General features: G+C 43.8%; 1 protein-coding gene across 1 annotated transcript in view; it reads left to right on the forward strand.

The window, feature by feature from the left end:
* Window positions 1–19,253, forward strand: part of LOC122048372 (eukaryotic translation initiation factor-like) — a 42,096-nt gene extending 22,843 nt beyond the window's left edge. Inside the window, exons 4-5 of the mRNA XM_042609944.1 lie at window positions 18,931–19,014; window positions 19,203–19,253. Of these exons, the coding sequence (XP_042465878.1) occupies window positions 18,931–19,014; window positions 19,203–19,253 (135 nt within the window). The remainder of the gene's footprint in view (window positions 1–18,930; window positions 19,015–19,202) is intronic.

Consider the following 19,253-nt stretch of genomic DNA (forward strand, 5'->3'; position numbering starts at 1 on the left):
CCAACAGCCAAAGTACCAAAATCAGTTGCTAAAGTTAGTGTTTACCTCTAATATAGCAGCAGGGCAGCAAAACACTCCCCTGTGATCTGTGAAGAAAGAGTTCACTGTTCCTTCATCAGCTCAACACCAACATCCATAATTAGCCAAATTATCCTTGAAATACACTATTATCCTAAATTCAACTTACCTCAGCCGTGACCTATATCCACCACAAGGAAGGGATGATCAAGAACAGAGAAAAATATCCAAGCTCTGATCTGGAAACACAGTAAGAACTGATCCGAGATCCTCCTCCTGGTCCAGAACAGCAAGAAGATCACAAGGAAAATCAATCACACGATCCCTAATTCCACAGCAAGTTAGATCGCCTACCTTAAGGATCACTGCTAGGGCAAAAGGTGGTGTCGCCGTGATAGACAAAGGGTGCTAAGGCACCTGGTGCGCCAGCGATGGATCGGCTCTGCTTCGTTCGGCCTCAGGTGGTGGCTACGCCTAATGCGGCTCGGGAAAGAGGAGAAGACAGCCATGAAGATGGCTAGGGCTCGCGGTGACCAGTGCTAGGGCTGTGGAGTCGGCGTCACTGCTCCCTATGGCGACTGCGGCAGAAGGAAGGCCTCTTCTCGACTGTGCTCGCACATCGCCGGCGCTTGGACAGGGAGGAGGAAGGGGGTCTCGGTGTGAGGCGAGGAAGAGCGGCGGCTCGGGAAGGAAATGGAGGAGAGGCAAGGGGAAACCGCTCGGCGGTTAGGGCTCGGAGGAGAAGATGGTGTCGACGCCGAGTGAGGCTCGGGAGGAAAGGCACGCGGGTGAGGGAATAAAAATGAAGGAAAAGAAGAAAAACAAAAATAAAAGAAATGAAAAGTAAAGGAAAAGAAATTAAATTTTTCCTCGTTTAAATGGGTAGCCAAAACAGGCTTTTTCCCGGCCCCGTTTTTATCCCCGTTAACTCGTCCGTACGAGCTCCAAAAAATTCCCAAAAAATTTCCAAAAATTTTGGAAAATTCCCTTATTAATATTCGCCTATTTTTGGTATTTTACATTCTCCCCCACTAATAAAAATTTGGTCCCCAAATTTCGTTATCTACCATCAGCAAGTACTAACAACAGATATAAAGTATAAATGCTGAACGGTAAATTAAATCACATACTTCAAGTGAAAAGATGGGGATATCGAGCTCGGATCGTATCCTCGAGCTCCCAAGTAGCCTCCTCGTCCGAATGATGCTACCATCCGACTTTGACCAGCCGGATAGTCTTGTTCCGCAACTGACGTTCTTTCCGGTCCAAAATTCGTACCGGAATCTCCTCATAAGTGACGTCAGGCTGAACTGGAACTGAGACATCTGTCAGCACATGCGTCGGGTCAGGTACGTATCTCCTCAGCATAGATACGTGGAATACATCGTGGACTCCTGCCAGGGATGGTGGTAGAGCTAACCGGTAAGCTACCGCTCCGATCCTCTCCAAGATCTCGAAAGGGCCAATGTACCGTGGAGCTAGCTTACCTCTGAGGTCAAATCTCTTCACCCCTTTCATGGGTGAAACTCGCAGAAATACATGGTCGCCAACAGAGAACTCTAGTGGTCTGCGTCTCCGATCAGCGTAACTCTTCTGGCGGTCCTACGCCTCTGACATCCTCCGTCTGATAGTACGGACCAACTCTGCATCCTGCTGAGCTCTATGAGGTCCCAACATCTGAGCCTCTCCAACCTCATCCCAGAGGACGGGTGTCCGACAAGGCCTACCATACAACGCCTCAAACGGTGCCATCTGGATAGCCGAATGAAAGCTGTTGTTGTAGGCAAACTCTACCAACGGCAGATGGTCCTCCCAACTGCCTCTGAAATCAATAGCACATGACCTCAACAGATCCTCTAAAGTCTGAATGGTCCGCTCTGATTGTCCATCTGTCTGTGGATGGAAAGCTGTACTGAAACGGAGCTGTGTGCCCAAGGCCTGTTGCAGACTCTGCCAGAAACGAGACGTGAACCATGGATCTCTATCCGAAATGATACTCAACGGAACACCATGTAGTCTGATGATCTCCCGACAATATAGATCTGCCAATCGATCCAGGGGATCAGTCCTCCGAATCGCTAAAAAGTGCGCGGATTTTGTTAATCGATCAACGATTACCCAAATCGCGTCATGACCTCGTCGTCTCCTCGGCAAACCCACCACAAAGTCCATGGTAATGTGATCCCACTTCCACTCAGGAATAGGAATCTGCTGAAGTAATCCTGCAGGTCTCTGGTGCTCAGCCTTCACCTGCTGACAAACAAGACATCTAGCTACGAAATCCGCGATGTCTTTCTTCATGTCGTTCCACCAGTAGAAACGCCTCAAGTCTCGATACATACGGGTCCCGCCTAGGTGAATCGCAAATCGAGAGCGGTGAGCCTCCTAAAGTAGCTCCTGTAAGACCGGATGAGACTGAGGTACGCACAATCTGCCTCGGAAGTATATAATACCCTCCTCGTCTCGTGTAAACTCGGTCTGCTGCCCGGAAGCTATCTGACTGCCAATAAACTGCAAATGCTGATCACTGGCCTGGGCCTCTCGGATCCTCGTCCTGATCGACGATTGAACAACCATGGTAACAATAATACCCTGCTCTGTCTGTCCCTGCTCCTTAAGGTCTAACTCAGAGAAACCCTGAACCAAGTCTGTAACTGAAACTCGGTGGCAAGCCAAAGCCCCTCTAGACTTCCTACTGAGTGCATCTGCAACCACATTAGCTTTCCCCGGGTGGTAGCTAATGGTACAATCGTAATCCTTCAGGAACTCCATCCATCTCCTCTGTCGGAGATTAAGCTCCTTCTGAGTGAAAATATATTTGAGACTCTTATGATCAGTGAGAATCTCAAATGTAATGCCGTATAAATGATGCCGCCAAAGCTTCAGAGCAAAGATGATGGCAGCTAACTCCAGATCATGAACTGGGTAGTTCTTCTCATGCTCCTTCAACTGTCGAGAAGCATAGGAGACTACCCTGTCGTGCTGCATCAGAACAGCGCCCAAAACCTGAAGAGACGCGTCGGTGTAGAGTACAAATCCGTCCTCTCCAGAAGGTAAAACCAAAACTGGAGCCGACACTAATCTCCGCTTCAGTTCCTAGAAGCTGGTCTTGCCATCCTTAGTCCAAGTGAACTTCACGCCTTTCCTGGTCAGGCGTGTAAGTAGCATAGCAATCCGTGAGAAACCCTCAACGTATCTCTGGAATTATCGAGCCAAACAAAGGATGTTGCGAGCCTCTTCTATAGACTCCGTCTACTCCCAACGGTAACAACCTCGATCTCCTGTGGAACCACGGTATATTCCTACCGGTGACCGTGTGTCTCAAACATCTCACAGAAGACAACCAAAAATACGCACTACTGATCTTCACATCTAGACGTTTCCATCGAAACATCTCTAGAACTATGCAAAGATGATGTGCGTGACTCACCGTGGATCCGAAATAGATCACAACATCGTCAACAAAGACAATGGAAACCGATCCAAACAATCCTGGGAATACCAAAATCATCAAGTCTCTGAAAACATCTAAGGCTTCCCAAACCCTAATGGTAAAATCATGATCCATAATGTCCGTATCACAGACATTTCTAACCATAAGATCCCTGACAATAAATCTGAAATATAATCACCAACAATACAAATCACCAAAGAATAGATCCACCAGTGTGAGAGCAACGCTCCATCACAAGAAATACCACATATGTGGGAGCAACGCTCTACCACAAACAATCCGTAATAAGTGGGAGTAACGCTCCACCACAACAATCCAAAATATGTAAGAGCAACGCTCTATCACAAACCAACAATAATATGTGGGAGCTCCGCTCCACCACAAACGATCCATAAGTGTCCAAGGCACCTAACTATCCAACTAGAGGCTGCACGAGATCACTCAACCACATATCACTATGGGCAGCCAAAGGTATAACAATCCAGCAATCACATCAAACTCATCGTCAAATCTATCAACATCGTAGTGACTCACCCACTGATAAGAATATGGGTTGACAGGGTAATCCAACAAATGACATAATGCAGACACTCCACATCCTGCATTCAACATAAGTAGAATTATCATGCTACTACCAACAATACACCTGGCACACTTGCTCACACAACATATGTGTTAGGACCAAAAGTAGCTAGAGGGGGGGTGAATAGCTCGTCGCGTGCTCGTTGCTCGGCGTTGCTTGTTTCTTCAAAGATATGCAGCGGAAAATACAGAAACAAATACACAACGCTAACAAAGTTGGTTTACTTGGTATCCACCTCACAAGAGGTGACTAGTCCAAGGATCCACACCAACGCACACACCCTCCACTAAATAAAATCTCCTTTGTGGTAACTACCAAGGGCGGAGAAGCCCTACAAGACTCAATACAAGAAGAGAGGGAAAGGATACAAGAAATACAAGCTTACAAGCCTTACAATGAGTACAAACCCTAACCCTAGCTTCTCTTCTTGGCTTTGATCCGCCTCTTGACTTGGAAAGCTTCCAAGAACCTTCAAGAACTGGCGATCACGAGCTTGGAGAGTGTTGTGGAGGAGCTGGCGAAATGCTGGAGTAAATCGGAGAAGAGATACCGCAGCCATCGCACGCCTGCAGCTATAAACGACGCCAACGGTCGGATCCCGATCGATTCAAATGTTCTGAATCGATCGGGGAGGCTTTGGATCGATCCATGGATCGATCCAGAGCGCCTCTGTGCTCTGGAAACGCGCCTGGATCGATCGGTGGATCGATCCAGCGCTTATCGCGCGAAACAGCATCGTCCCGATCGATCGGCTGATCGATCGGGACCTCTGGATCGATCCACGGATCGATCCAGAAGCTTTCTGTTCGCTGGGAAGAATCTGGATCGATCCACTGATCGATCCACGGATCGATCCAGCACTTGGTTTTTGCCCAAAACCAAGTCCCAAACCTCCCTAACCAACATCCGGTCAACCTTGACCTGTTGGTACATCATGCCTAGCATCTGGTCACTCCCTTGACCTGCCAGGACTCCCCACCAAGTGTCCGGTCACTCCCTTTGACCCACTTGGACTTTTACTCGTCGTGCCAAGTATTCGGTCACTCCCTTGACCTACTTGGACTCCCACCAGATGTCTGGTCAACCTTGACCCATCTGGATTTCCTTATGCCAAGTATCCAGTCAATCCTTTGACCTACTTGGACTTCCCAACACCAGATGTCCGATCATCCTTGATCCATCTGGATTTTCCTTCGCTGCCAAGTATCCAATCCTTTGACCTACTTGACTTCCCATCACCGGTCAACCTTGACCCATCTGGATTTCCTTATGCCAAGTATCCAGTCAATCCTTTGACCTACTTGGACTTCCCAACACCAGATGTCCGATCATCCTTGATCCATCTGGATTTTCCTTCGCTGCCAAGTATCCAGTCAATCCTTTGACCTACTTGGACTTCCCAACACCAGATGTCCGATCATCCTTGATCCATCTGGATTTTCCCTTGCCTGGCTTCACTCACCAGGACTTTCACCTAGCTTCACTCACTAGGATTTCCTTCTGCCTAGCTTCACTCACTAGGACTTTCACCTGGCTTCACTCACCAGGATTTTCCATCTGCCTAGCTTCACTCACTAGGACTTTCACCTGGCTTCACTCACCAGGATTTCCTTCTGCCTAGCTTCACTCACTAGGACTTTCACCTGGCTTCACTCACCAGGATTTCCTTCTACCTAACATCCCAGTTAGGACTTCCCAGTCAAGTATCCAGTCAACCTTGACCTACTTGACTCTTCTTCTTTCAATATCTTATTGTCAAACATCTAAACCCAAACCAAGACTCAGCTTGGTTGACCAGGTCAACCTTGACCTGAGGGATGTTGCACCAACAATCTCCCCCTTTTTGATGTTTGACAATACCACAATAACACTTACAATACTACATGTAAGTTAGGCTAATCCCATAGCCTCATTCTTCATGCCACTAGGTAATGAAAGCATAAGTTAAGCTCTTCATTCTCCCCCTAAGAGGGCAAACTCCCTCTAGGTAATGAAAGCCTAACTTACTCCCTTTCACAAGCCCTTTCATTCTCCCCCTATTGGCACACATCAATCCCCTATTGATAAAACACCTCAACCCATCTTTGGACACACATCAACCGATGCTCCAATTTTGGGCACACTTCAACAACTCCATTTGTTGAAGACTCTCCCCCTGAAGAGTTGCTCATCGTTGTTCACAACATCACTCGTTGTGATCAACACGATACTGAAGGTCCCATACCCTTCATTATCCTTACCCCTACATTCTCCCCCAATGTAGGCAAATGCCCATCCTTGAGCATTATCCTTTTAAAATCACTTGAACAATGAGGATATCCACTCCCCATTTTCAACCCATGCTCAACCTTGAGCATATTCTTAACAGAAGGTTAACCACCTTCCAAGGTTCATGAAAAATAGTTTTTCATGTCTTTAAAGAGTACCTTCCCCTAAAGACATGGTGGTAACTTCTGTCATTGCACCAACAATGACTTGGAATCCCTAAATCTTTAGGAAACCCAAATTTAGAAGTTTTGAGGTTCAAATATTCAAAATTTGAAACAAACCTCAACCTAAACTTCAACTTAGCCTTTCTTAACCAATCCATCCTTGTTTTCACATGAAAACACCCTTCTTATGTATACAAATGTATATTTAGGGGTTTGGAATGGTTACCTAGACTAAAATAGGTTCAAAGTGCTGAAATCAGGCTTACCAAAATCAACAACTTGGATCGATTGGAGTTGGGTTCCAATCGATTGAACGTGAATCGATCCACTAATCGATTCAGACTGTGGATCGATCGATCGATCCAAATCCTCCCCGATCGGGAATTCCGAATCGATCCACCGATCGATTCAGATCGCTTATCGTGATCTGACGATCCACGAGAACACCCCTGCAGGCTTTCCAATCGATCCATGGATCGATTCAGCACCCAATCGATCCATGGATCGATCGAGACTCGATAGTTGCTGAAATTCCATTTCACTCAAGAAAACCCTAGAAAATTCTACAAAATCCAAAATTATGAAATTTCGTGTAGACATTATTTAGGGCATATATTATCATGGAAAAATAGTTTTCTATTAAAATACATCATATTTTCAAAGATTGACAAAAACTTGAAAACTTGCAAAAACTTTAGTGTTTTCTTCAAGTTTGTGTCTAACTATTCAATGGTGATTACTATCAAAAGATAGCCTTCACCAAGGTTTTCCAAAATCATTTTGAAAACATTTTAAAAACCAATATCCCACCATATTCCTTGGGCTTAATGCACATGACTTGTACATTAGCTTTCCCAATGATGGGAAAACACATAACTATGTGTTTTGATGAATTTAAAACTCAAAAGAATGTACTAAATCAACATCTTGAGTTTTGTTCATCATCCTAACATCTCACTTGTATCTAATGTGTACTAAAAACACATACAAGTCATCTTATAGGTCTTTTGTGAGATGTATATTTTGGTTTTGCCCTAATCTAGGGATCATGCATATCTATATAGGCATTTCGGAGATATTAGACACCCACTTAGGATGTCACTTGTTGATAAGTGTTGTTAAATGCCATTTGTCCTTAATTACAAGGAATTAAACTTAATGCATGATAATGTTATGGCATACATCAAAATAAAATAACTTTCAAAAGAAAGTATCCTATAACTACATGATGTATGAATGTCATGACATGGTATTTTTGTATTTTTCATAATAAAACATGAATGCAAAAATAGACATGATGTCATGGCATATGATGGGAAAAAAATCATGGCAAGATTTAGCATAAATAAAATATACCTAGATTAACTATCTAAGTATCCTTAAAACCTTAGCTAAACTTACAACTTAAACCTAGATTGCCCTAAAGTGCTTCAAGAAAATGCCAAAACCTAAATTGGCATTTCTAATTCCCTTGATTAATTTATGCCAATTGAAATTAAGCATATTCCTCAAATGTTGGCATATTTCATTTTTCCACAAGAGTAGCACTTTTAAATTAAGGCCCGGATTGCCTTAAATTTCCTAAGAACATACCAAAATCCCAACTTGGTAGTTCTCATGAATTTCCCAATATGTGTCATTTAAGATTAAAATCAATTTTTCACCACTAGGCACATTTTACTCTTTCAAGGAGTAAATAATAGTTCCATTTCATTTTCAAAGGTTAACAAAAACCTTGAAAATGCTCCTTGAGTGTCAATTTCCTCAAAGTTGGGTTAACTACCCTTCTAATCGGAGTTGACACTCTCTAACCCATTTATGGGGTATAGAAAATGCTCCTAGGAACCCAACACCTATTGGTGCTCCTTGGATGCTCTAGGTACTCACTAGGGATAACTTCCCTAGATACCTTCCTAGTGACCTTGTTGGGCTTCTTAGAAGCCTTGGTCACATTTTCTAGGTCAACTCTAGGGATAGCCTCCCTTGTGACCTTGTTAGTGACTTTCTTAGACTTCTTAGAAGTCTTAGTCACTTTGGTTGCAAAGATACTTCTAGGGATATCTTCCCTTGTATCCTTAACTTGACCTCTAGACCTAGGGTTTATTCCATAACTATATGGAACTCTATGGTAAGAGGGCACATCCTTCTTAGCCTTTGGTTTGTATCCCAAACCTCTATGGCCGTTGGATGACCTTTGTGCTCCTAGACCTAGGCTATGCTCATTTTGCCCTAATAGGATATTTTCCATCCTTTTTAGGGTCTTTTCCATTTTATCAAGTCTTGACCTTAAGACTTGATTTTCTCTCACTAAGTCCTTAGTATTTGATTTTTCATTAAGTCCATGAGCATTTTGGTTTCTAGGCTTGTATCTAAAATCCTTAGAGTTATTGCCTAGATTTCTACCTACATTCCTAACCTTAGGTGTAGTAGTCTTAGCATGAAGAGCTACATGTTTTTCCTTAATGCTATCATGCTTCCTATGTTCATGGTAAATAGCATTGAAATGATATAAATTTGACCTAGCATGCTTTTTACCATAACGTAAAGGGGTAGGCTCAATAAATGATACCTTCTTCTTTACCTTGGAGGCTCCCCCTTGATTAGTGCCTCCTTGAGCCTTGACCATCTTCTTCCCCTTGGGGCATTGACTACGGTAATGCCCCTTTTGATTGCAAGAGAAACATATGATATGCTCCTTGCTCTTCTTTGTGTTGGGGATGGTCTCCTTGGGCTTCACCTTGCCCCTTTGTGCCACTTGGCCCTTCTTCTTGGCCAATTTAGGGCACTTGCTCTTGTAGTGCCCATGTTCCCTACATTCAAAGCATATAATATGATTTTTATTATTAATTGAAATATTTATACCTTTTTGTGTAGGGGTGGCACTTGTTCCGGATGTAGAAGCTTCTCCATTTGATCTTTCTTGACTTGTGGAGGTAGAAACTTCTTCCTCCTCTTCTTCTCTTGACCCGGATGTAGAAGCTTCTCCTTCTTCTTGATCCGGTGTCACCAAGGGTTGCTCCCCCTCAATCCTAGAGGTGGAGGCTTCATCATCTTGAATGTGAAACAAGGAGTATGCTCCCTCCTTGTTCCCTTCGTTGCATTCCCTTGAGGATGAAGCTTCTTGGATTTCCTCTTCTTCGGAGGTTGAGCATCTCTCAACCTCGGAGTCCTCCTCTTGGTCTTGCTCCAATGAGTCGCCCTCTTTGGATTCCTCTTGATTTTGTACAGTGGAGGGGATCTCTTCATGAAGCTTGGCCAATTTGCTCCATAATTCCCTTGCATCTTCAAATTCTCCAATTTTGCAAAGGATGGTGCTTGGCAATAGATTGACCAAAAGCTTGGTCACTTTGTCATTGGCCTCGCACCTTTGGACTTGCTCCGGGCTCCATTTGCTTTTCTTTAGAACTTTGCCCTTGGAATTTGTTGGAGCTTCGAAGCCTTCCGTAAGAGCAAACCATTGCTCTATCTCCATCATAAGAAAGTTTTCGATTCTTGATTTCCAAGAATCGAAGCTCGTGGAGGTGTATGGTGGAGCCACCCTCGTGTCAAATCCAAGTCCATCTTGGAATTGCATCTTGAAGTTGAGCTTGATAAAGTCTTGAACTTGAAGAATTTGCTCCAACTTCTTCACCCTCTAGCTTTTCTTGTTATGCTTGACCCTTCCGGCGATGATTCCGGTGAAGAGCGGCCTCGCTCTGATACCACTTGTTAGGACCAAAAGTAGCTAGAGGGGGGGGGGGGTGAATAGCTCGTCGCGTGCTCGTTGCTCGGCGTTGCTTGTTTCTTCAAAGATATGCAACGGAAAATACAGAAACAAATACACAACGCTAACAAAGTTGGTTTACTTGGTATCCACCTCACAAGAGGTGACTAGTCCAAGGATCCACACCAACGCACACACCCTCCACTAAATAAAACCTCCTTTGTGGTAACTACCAAGGGCGGAGAAGCCCTACAAGACTCAATACAAGAAGAGAGGGAAAGGATACAAGAAATACAAGCTTACAAGCCTTACAATGAGTACAAACCCTAACCCTAGCTTCTCTTCTTGGCTTTGATCCGCCTCTTGACTTGGAAAGCTTCCAAGAACCTTCAAGAACTGGCGATCACGAGCTTGGAGAGTGTTGTGGAGGAGCTGGCGAAATGCTGGAGTAAATCGGAGAAGAGATACCGCAGCCATCGCACGCCTGCAGCTATAAACGACGCCAACGGTCGGATCCCGATCGATTCAAATGTTCTGAATCGATCGGGGAGGCTTTGGATCGATCCATGGATCGATCCGAGCTCTGCTCGAACAGCGCTGGATCGATCGGTGGATCGATCCGGATCTTCTGGATCGATCCACCGATCGATCGAATCTCTGGATCGATCCACGGATCGATCCAGAAGCTTTCTGTTCGCTGGGAAGAATCTGGATCGATCCACTGATCGATCCAGAGCCTGGATCGATCCACGGATCGATCCAGCACTTGGTTTTTGCCCAAAACCAAGTCCCAAACCTCCCTAACCAACATCCGGTCAACCTTGACCTGTTGGTACATCATGCCTAGCATCTGGTCACTCCCTTGACCTGCCAGGACTCCCCACCAAGTGTCCGGTCACTCCCTTTGACCCACTTGGACTTTTACTCGTCGTGCCAAGTATTCGGTCACTCCCTTGACCTACTTGGACTCCCACCAGATGTCTGGTCAACCTTGACCCATCTGGATTTCCTTATGCCAAGTATCCAGTCAATCCTTTGACCTACTTGGACTTCCCAACACCAGATGTCCGATCATCCTTGATCCATCTGGATTTTCCTTCACTGCCAAGTATCCAGTCAATCCTTTGACCTACTTGGACTTCCCACCAGATGTCTGGTCAACCTTGACCCATCTGGATTTCCTTATGTCAAGTATCCAGTCAACCTTGACCTACTTGACTCTTCTTCTTTCAATATCTTATTGTCAAACATCTAAACCCAAACCAAGACTCAGCTTGGTTGACCAGGTCAACCTTGACCTGAGGGATGTTGCACCAACAATCTCCCCCTTTTTGATGTTTGACAATACCACAATAACACTTACAATACTACATGTAAGTTAGGCTAATCCCATAGCCTCATTCTTCATGCCACTAGGTAATGAAAGCATAAGTTAAGCTCTTCATTCTCCCCCTAAGAGAGCAAACTCCCTCTAGGTAATGAAAGCCTAACTTACTCCCTTTCACAAGCCCTTTCAATATGTATGATCGACATAATCCTCCAATTTGTACACACCACACATACTCACAACATAGATATAATTCATCGTGATACCTCCAACAATGCATACCGAACCCGTGTGCATATATCAACATAGGTATAATCAACAATACACCTCAACAACACTCACATGACATATATACACCTATGCCAAGAGTATAATCAACGTAATACTTCCAACAAATCATAATCGACACGAGTATACTCTCAGAACAATCATATAATAAACAAGATACCTCAAACCTTACACCGAACACATCTGCACATATCACAACTCAGATTAAATCGATAAGATACATCCAATAAAACACTCAAACATATGTGCACATTCCACAACATAGTTTTTAATTGACAAATACCTCCAATAAACAATCAGACATGTATGCCTAACCACTCGGGTATAATCTACTAGAAATCCACAATAATAATATGTATAAATGTGTACGACCCAAAAGATAAAGTTAGAATTCAAGAACATCAAGACACTCTCATTTTTATCCTCAAAAATATCAGCCCACATAATATCAGATGAATCAGTCTCTACTCCCCATGAGAGCAAGTTAGCATTTAAAACATCAAATCATTATTTATCCACATAGTCCAATATGAGAGGAAGCAAATATCAATTTTATCATCCTGTTAACTAACCATAACTAACCAGATTTATTAAAATCTCATAGGCACACTTAACCGTAAACTCTCTAGCACCTGATTATAATCTGCTCACCAACTATAATCATCAAACCTGTGAATATCATACATGACACTTACTATGTCACCATCAACGACAACCCAAATAATAGATCATCAAAATAGTTATCCACTAATAGATCATCAAAATAAATATCTAGTAATAGATCATCAGACAACCACATAACATTTACTCTCATAATTATTAGAAATCAACATATCACAATATCTGATCTCACAATATCCCTCAACCTTAAACCATTCTCAACAATGATCAAACATGATAACTCCCCAATGACCAATTTTCATCGTATCGGGTACCCTATTATCCAAAAGATATGAGTATAAAAACTCTACTGGCTAAGTCCACAGGAATATGTAGGTATCATCCATTACCCAGCTAACAATAGCAGAGGCTGGTATGTGCTTCCATCTCCTACTAGTAGTAACAGAAGCTAAAACTACTGATGGTATGATATGAAAAATCTCCAGAGACTATAATCCTTGATCTCTATTAAGGTCGACCATGCTCAATGGCTAACCCATCACATGTAATATGTGTTACAACAACTAGACAGGTACTAAATAAAGAATGTTAATACATGTCTTAAACTATAAAATTAAACATCATACCTATATGTCGTCTGGAGATGTTCCATCGCTGTCCAGTCCCCAACTTCCTCAGAATTCCGAGCGAGTAAATCGCCGGGAATCTATACAAATTCGGAACGGAAGTCCGAAATATAACCATAACGAAAATCCGTACAAACCGAAATAGATATCCAAAAATCCAAAACACCAAAAGCATGTATCATAACCCGCTCTGATACCAATAAATTGGTATCAGATAAATCTCAAAAATCCAACACACGGAAATCAAACAAGTATCGCCAAACTTTGGTGCTCTGATACCATATCAATTGGTATCAGGTTATCCCAAATATCCAAAATATGAAAACAAAGATCGTAAAACTTAAGCTCTGATAGCACTAAATTGTCACGCCCCGGAGGAGTCCCTGTCCGAATAAATTTCGGCAGCATCTCCCCTGTACGGCGAACAATCTGAAACTTTCTACATCTCCATATACCTCAGCCACATGCGGCTGGAATAATAACAGAAATAAAATACAACACACAGACATTCCACGCAGTTTAATAAGCAATGATAAGAAGACTCAAAATCCACCCTACTCAACTACACTCATAAAACACAAATCCGACGATAAGATCAATTTACCTCTTCTGCCGTCTAAGCAGGCATGTAGTAAAAGCAAAACCAAACCAAATCCATCGACATCACAAAATCCATACCATATCCATACCATCAAACAAAACAAATTTAGCATAGTCTATGTAAGAAAACCAAAATACCAATAATATCCTCGAGGTCTGCAGGGACTAGCAACTGGAACTCTCTCCTGACAGCATCAACCTGAAAATATTAATAATGGAGGCGGGGTGAGTCCAACACTCAGCAGGTACAACTGATATACAAAGTAGGGAAATAACCTCTAGCACTAATCATGCGTACAGTCTCCTGATATAAGAAAGATAAAAAATGCAACTGAAGTAAACAGGAGAGAAACTGTACTAACCAGGACCTGGGTATAAGGACAAACAGTCCGAGTAGTATAGAAATCCTATATGCATGTCAAACATAGGCATCCAAACAATATGCAGCATATAAATGCAGCAAACACAAACACAAGCAATAAATGCATCATGCATATGATGCCAATGATGCATCCTGGTCACCCCTGACACCAGTCAACCATCTCACACACAATAGTGAGGTCGAGTGGGTAGGGTTGTGACAACCGTGCACTCTGTCGTCACTGCTCCTGATGAATGACCGAATGGACGGGATGCTGTCGGAGTACACCTATCCTCCTACCCCAAATCATAAATGGGGGAGCGCAATGCTCTCAACTCCCGGTACACGATGACGGGGAGGAATCCCTGCCGACTACCACGTTGTGTCACACTACCCATGAGCGGACCAACGGAGCCAAACAAAGTCCCTGCTGCAACACACTCTGCCTGAATCGACCACTAACCCATGAGTGGTGGTGTGTGCAGATCCATGTAACTGGCGATGTGCTCAACAATAATGGAGCGGACTATCGCACAGCATGCAATCATACAAATGGTGCATGGCACTAACCACAAAATATCCTGAGCTAAACCATGTATATATAGAAAGTGCACCATAAGTCAATGAATCAAAACAACGGTACACATATCAGATAAGGTATACAACTTAGGTCCTGAACATGGTGAAGCATGGTATATCACTACCCCTACAAGCATGTATAAACAGGTAAAGTATACATGAGATGCAAACCAAGCAATCAATCAAGCATGTAACAAGTATTGGGTAGTGATTAACCGAAACAGAATGAGGAACATAATTAATGTAATTTGTTAAATTCACTACTATGTATATCAAACGACATAAAGTCAGAAGTACCCGCCTCCAATAGGAATGTCCAAATCCGACATCGAGATACTCGTCTCGCGTCAAAGTCCTGTGGCATCAAACATATCCGGATTTAGCTAATTACTATATGTATTCAGTAGCTAGATCAAATTCCTATTAAATCAAGAACCCTAATCAACATCACATAATCAACTACTACATACCAACATATTCTAACACTAATTCCAATACCTTCATTGATCAATTAAACCCAACTCGCCCACATCAATAATCCAACATCCAAAGTACCAAAATCAGTTGCTAAAGTTAGTGTTTACCTCTAATATAGCAGCAGGGCAGCAAAACACTCCCCTGTGATCTGTGAAGAAAGAGTTCACTGTTCCTTCATCAGCTCAACACCAACATCCATAATTAGCCAAATTATCCTTGAAATACACTATTATCCGAAATTCAACTTACCTCAGCCGTGACCTATATCCACCGCAAGGAAGGGATGATCAAGAACAGAGAAAAATATCCAAGCTCTGATCTGGAAACACAGTAAGAACTGATCCGAGATCCTCCTCCTGGTCCAGAACAGCAAGAAGATCACAAGGAAAATCAATCACACGATCCCTAATTCCACAGCAAGTTAGATCGCCTACCTTAAGGATCACTGCTAGGGCAAAAGGTCGCGTGCCGTGATAGACAGAGGGTGCTAGGGCACCTGGTGCGCCAGCGATGGATCGGCTCTGCTCCGTTCGGCCTCAGGTGGTGGCTAAGCCTAATGCGGCTCGGGAAAGAGGAGAAGACAGCCGTGAAGACGGCTAGGGCTCGCGGTGACCAGCGCTAGGGCTGTGGAGTCGGCGTCACTGCTCCCTGTGGCGGCTGTGGCAGAAGGAAGGCCTCTGCTCGGCTGTGCTCGCACGTCGCCGGCGCTTGGACAGGGAGGAGGAAGGGGGTCTCGGTGTGAGGCGAGGAAGAGCGGCGGCTCGGGAAGGAAATGGAGGAGAGGCAAGGGGAAACCGCTCGGCGGTTAGGGCTCGGAGGAGAAGATGGTGTCGACGCCGAGTGAGGCTCGGGAGGAAAGGCACGCGGGTGAGGGAATAAAAACGAAGGAAAAGAAGAAAAACAAAAATAAAAGAAATGAAAAGTAAAGGAAAAGAAATTAAACTTTTCCTCGTTTAAATGGGTAGCCAAAACAGGCTTTTTCCCGGCCCCGTTTTTATCCCCATTAACTCGTCCATACGAGCTCCGAAAAATTCCCAAAAAATTTCCAAAAATTCCGAAAAATTCCCTTATTAATATTCGCATATTTTCGGTATTTTACAAGAACTACGAAGAGGAAAGGATAATCAAGGCCAATCAGAAGGAATATAAAAAAGACTTAGTGAAAAACTTACCCAGTGGACTTCTAGGTAAAGCCGTCCGTGAGTTCCCCGGGCAAAATGGTTGCCACTCTGGCATTGGCATTTGCCCAGGTGTGCACCAAAGGGCATTGGATTTTGATCTGGTGCTCGGGGGAGAGCGGCCTAGCATCGTCAAGATGACACCAGTCGTCGGTCGGCAGGTGGATAATGGCTGTAATGTGTGTGTGGTCGCTCGGATCCGACAACTCTGAAGTAGTCGGACCTTTGGACCTAGACATGAGAGAAGAGCGGATTCTTGATAGAGGGGCAGCCGGGCTGACTGGCAGAGGTTGTAGGTAAGCAACCGGGGATCCACATATCGTCCCGGTCGGCAGCGGGGAAAGGGATGAAGTTCAGTCGAAAGAAGGCAGAGTAGGTAAGACAACCCCCACCTCAGGGACTAGTGAAGTAGAGGTTTCCCCCCGCTCGGATGAAGGACGCGAGGCGGAAGCAACAAAGGGTTGCAAAGCGGATGTGGTCGAGCGGGAAGAAACCTCTACCCGTTGCTGTTTGAGGCGCTAGATTAGTGGCTCACCAGATGTGGCTGATTCCAAAGCAATGGCGACCGACACCATGGTTAGTCATTCGGGAGGAAGATCACCAGTGGCGGCCGCTGCGTCGCTAGCCGCTACCCTGAATTCCTCATAGGGGTGTTAAAAATGAATCCGACTCGACGACCCAACCCAAGTCGACCCGAAAAAAATCAGGTTCGGTTTGGGCATTTTCGGGTTTGGGTCAGGTTCGGGTTCGAGTTGACCCAAATATAGGGTTTAGTGAGATTTTTAGGGTTAAATCAAATTTTATTTTAAAAATTAAGATATTTTTATGTATATTAATATAAATGTTAGTTTGATAATGATGAAGTATTGAGATAAAAGTAAAGAATTATAGAGAAAATAGCCAAAAAATTATTTTGAATTGGGTTTTCGGGTTATCCGGGTCGGGTTCGGGTGGTCGGGTTGGTCGGGTTTAGGTTCGGGTTTAGGGGTTTCGAGTTGAATTCGAGTTCAAGTCAGATTCAGATTGGGTTAAAAGAAAATTAACCCGACCCACCCAAATTGACACCCTTACTTCCTCCTCCTGCTTCTCTGGTCAGCTCATCGGAATGCTAGACTAGCAGCAAGCCACAACTATCTAGCTTGACGATGCCCTTGGCGTTGATCTCTAGATCAGCTAGTTTGCTCTTGTCGCTCAGTCGTGCCCTCAACATAATTTGAGCTGCAAAAAAGTGAGAAAATCAGTTAAATTCAAAGACGAGCGAAAAAAAAGGAATTATCTAGTGGAAGGAGTAGTCATGTCCAGACGGGACTTAGGCTAAACACATAGAGGGCGCCCCCTAACAGCAGCCGATGAATGTGATACTTCTGATCGGCCAAACTAAAAGCTACTTGGAGATCATCTGAACTGTCGTAGTATCTACTGAGTGAAGGAGGCTTCATCAATTCCATCCGCCAGCCGATCGGCGAGGCAGGCCTGATGGGAAGACGCGCATAGAAATAATGCTCATTCCAGTGTTTATTTGAGAAGGGCATCTTATTGAAATAAATAGTGCCCACTCGAGCTTGAAAAAGGTAAGTCCCCGGCTCGGACAGCTTGGGATAATAGAAGTAATGGAAGATGCGGGGCAAGAGAGGGATGTCATGCAGATGAAAAAGGATAACAACGCCGCACGACAGAGTAAAGGAGTTGGGGACTAGCTGGTGTAGAGGGATGTGGAAGTATCTACAGACCTCAGAGAAGAAAGGGTGAATCGGGAAATGCATGCCTGCAATGAATTGGTCCTTGAAGAAGGTTAGAAAGTCGGTCGGCGGTGTGTGGGGCGCACATAAGCGGAAGGAATGGCTATCTTATAGACATCAGGAATATGGAAGGTCAACTTCATTTGGTCCACTTTGTCATCGTTGAAATCGGAGGAGGTGGAAGTATACCAGAATCCCGTGATAGCTGGGGGGTGGTCGAGGAGATTCAGCCATAGATTGAAAGTGGGAAAGTGAAGATTGAAGAAGGGAAGAAAAGGAGAAAGGGGAGAGGAAGCTTACTGGGGAGATTTCGCCAACGAAGTACAGAAGACAACATAAGGAGAGTTCATGAGGAGGATGAAGCCAGAGTGAGAAGAGAAGAAAAAACGAAGGGTTTATAAACTTCTTAAGTAATTACCCTACACCATCCGATCGAGGGTTTTGGAAAACGAGATATGATCTCAGCCGGGGAATTCAAAAAGGCGGCTATCATATCAAATCCTAACAGCCGCCTGCCACGTCGCACAGGCAGCGGGTGGTGACACATTGCATCAAAACATAGGCGGCATTAATGAAGGATGGGAGCGAATGATTAAAAGTCGTGGTCAACGTGCTTTACATTAATGATCATAGATTTTGTCTGTTTATGAGAAATCAAGATGGCGTCAGCAACACTAAGCGGAAACGATTCAGCCGATCAGAGATAATTTCAACATCAGTAATAGTTGAAAGGTGACTATAAACCCTTGAGTCCAAAACATCATCAACAGTCGAACGACGACTATAAACCCTTAAGTCCAAGACGCCATTAACAATTCAATTGGTCAATGGACTCATGCTTTGGCCAAGCCATATTGATTTTCTTTTCTTTTAAATGTTAATGTATTTGAAGCTTTATTGCCTTGTAATATCAGGCTAACTCTATTAAGTCATTTTATGCACAGATGAGTATGGGAAGGAAGTGGAAAGAAATCATCGACTTCAAAGATAAGATTGCCTACAGCTTCCACCTACATACCCTCACAACTGTATCTCTAATATGTTGTCTATTATCTTACGCCATGGCTTCCATGCATTTTGCAATAGACCTGGATCCATTTTTTGAACAATTTTAATAAATCTACTAGTTCCTCTAAACAGATAACAAAATGATGAAATGGCGACATCATCCAATTTTAACACTCATTAATTTGATCTCATTTACTGTTTGGTTTAGGATGATGCCAAAAGGGGCAAGTCAAGCAGAGGCGGTCGTTACAATGTCTAA

Source organism: Zingiber officinale, chromosome 2B (genome assembly GCF_018446385.1).
Source record: "Zingiber officinale cultivar Zhangliang chromosome 2B, Zo_v1.1, whole genome shotgun sequence".
In the NCBI taxonomy this organism is placed as follows: domain Eukaryota; kingdom Viridiplantae; phylum Streptophyta; class Magnoliopsida; order Zingiberales; family Zingiberaceae; genus Zingiber; species Zingiber officinale.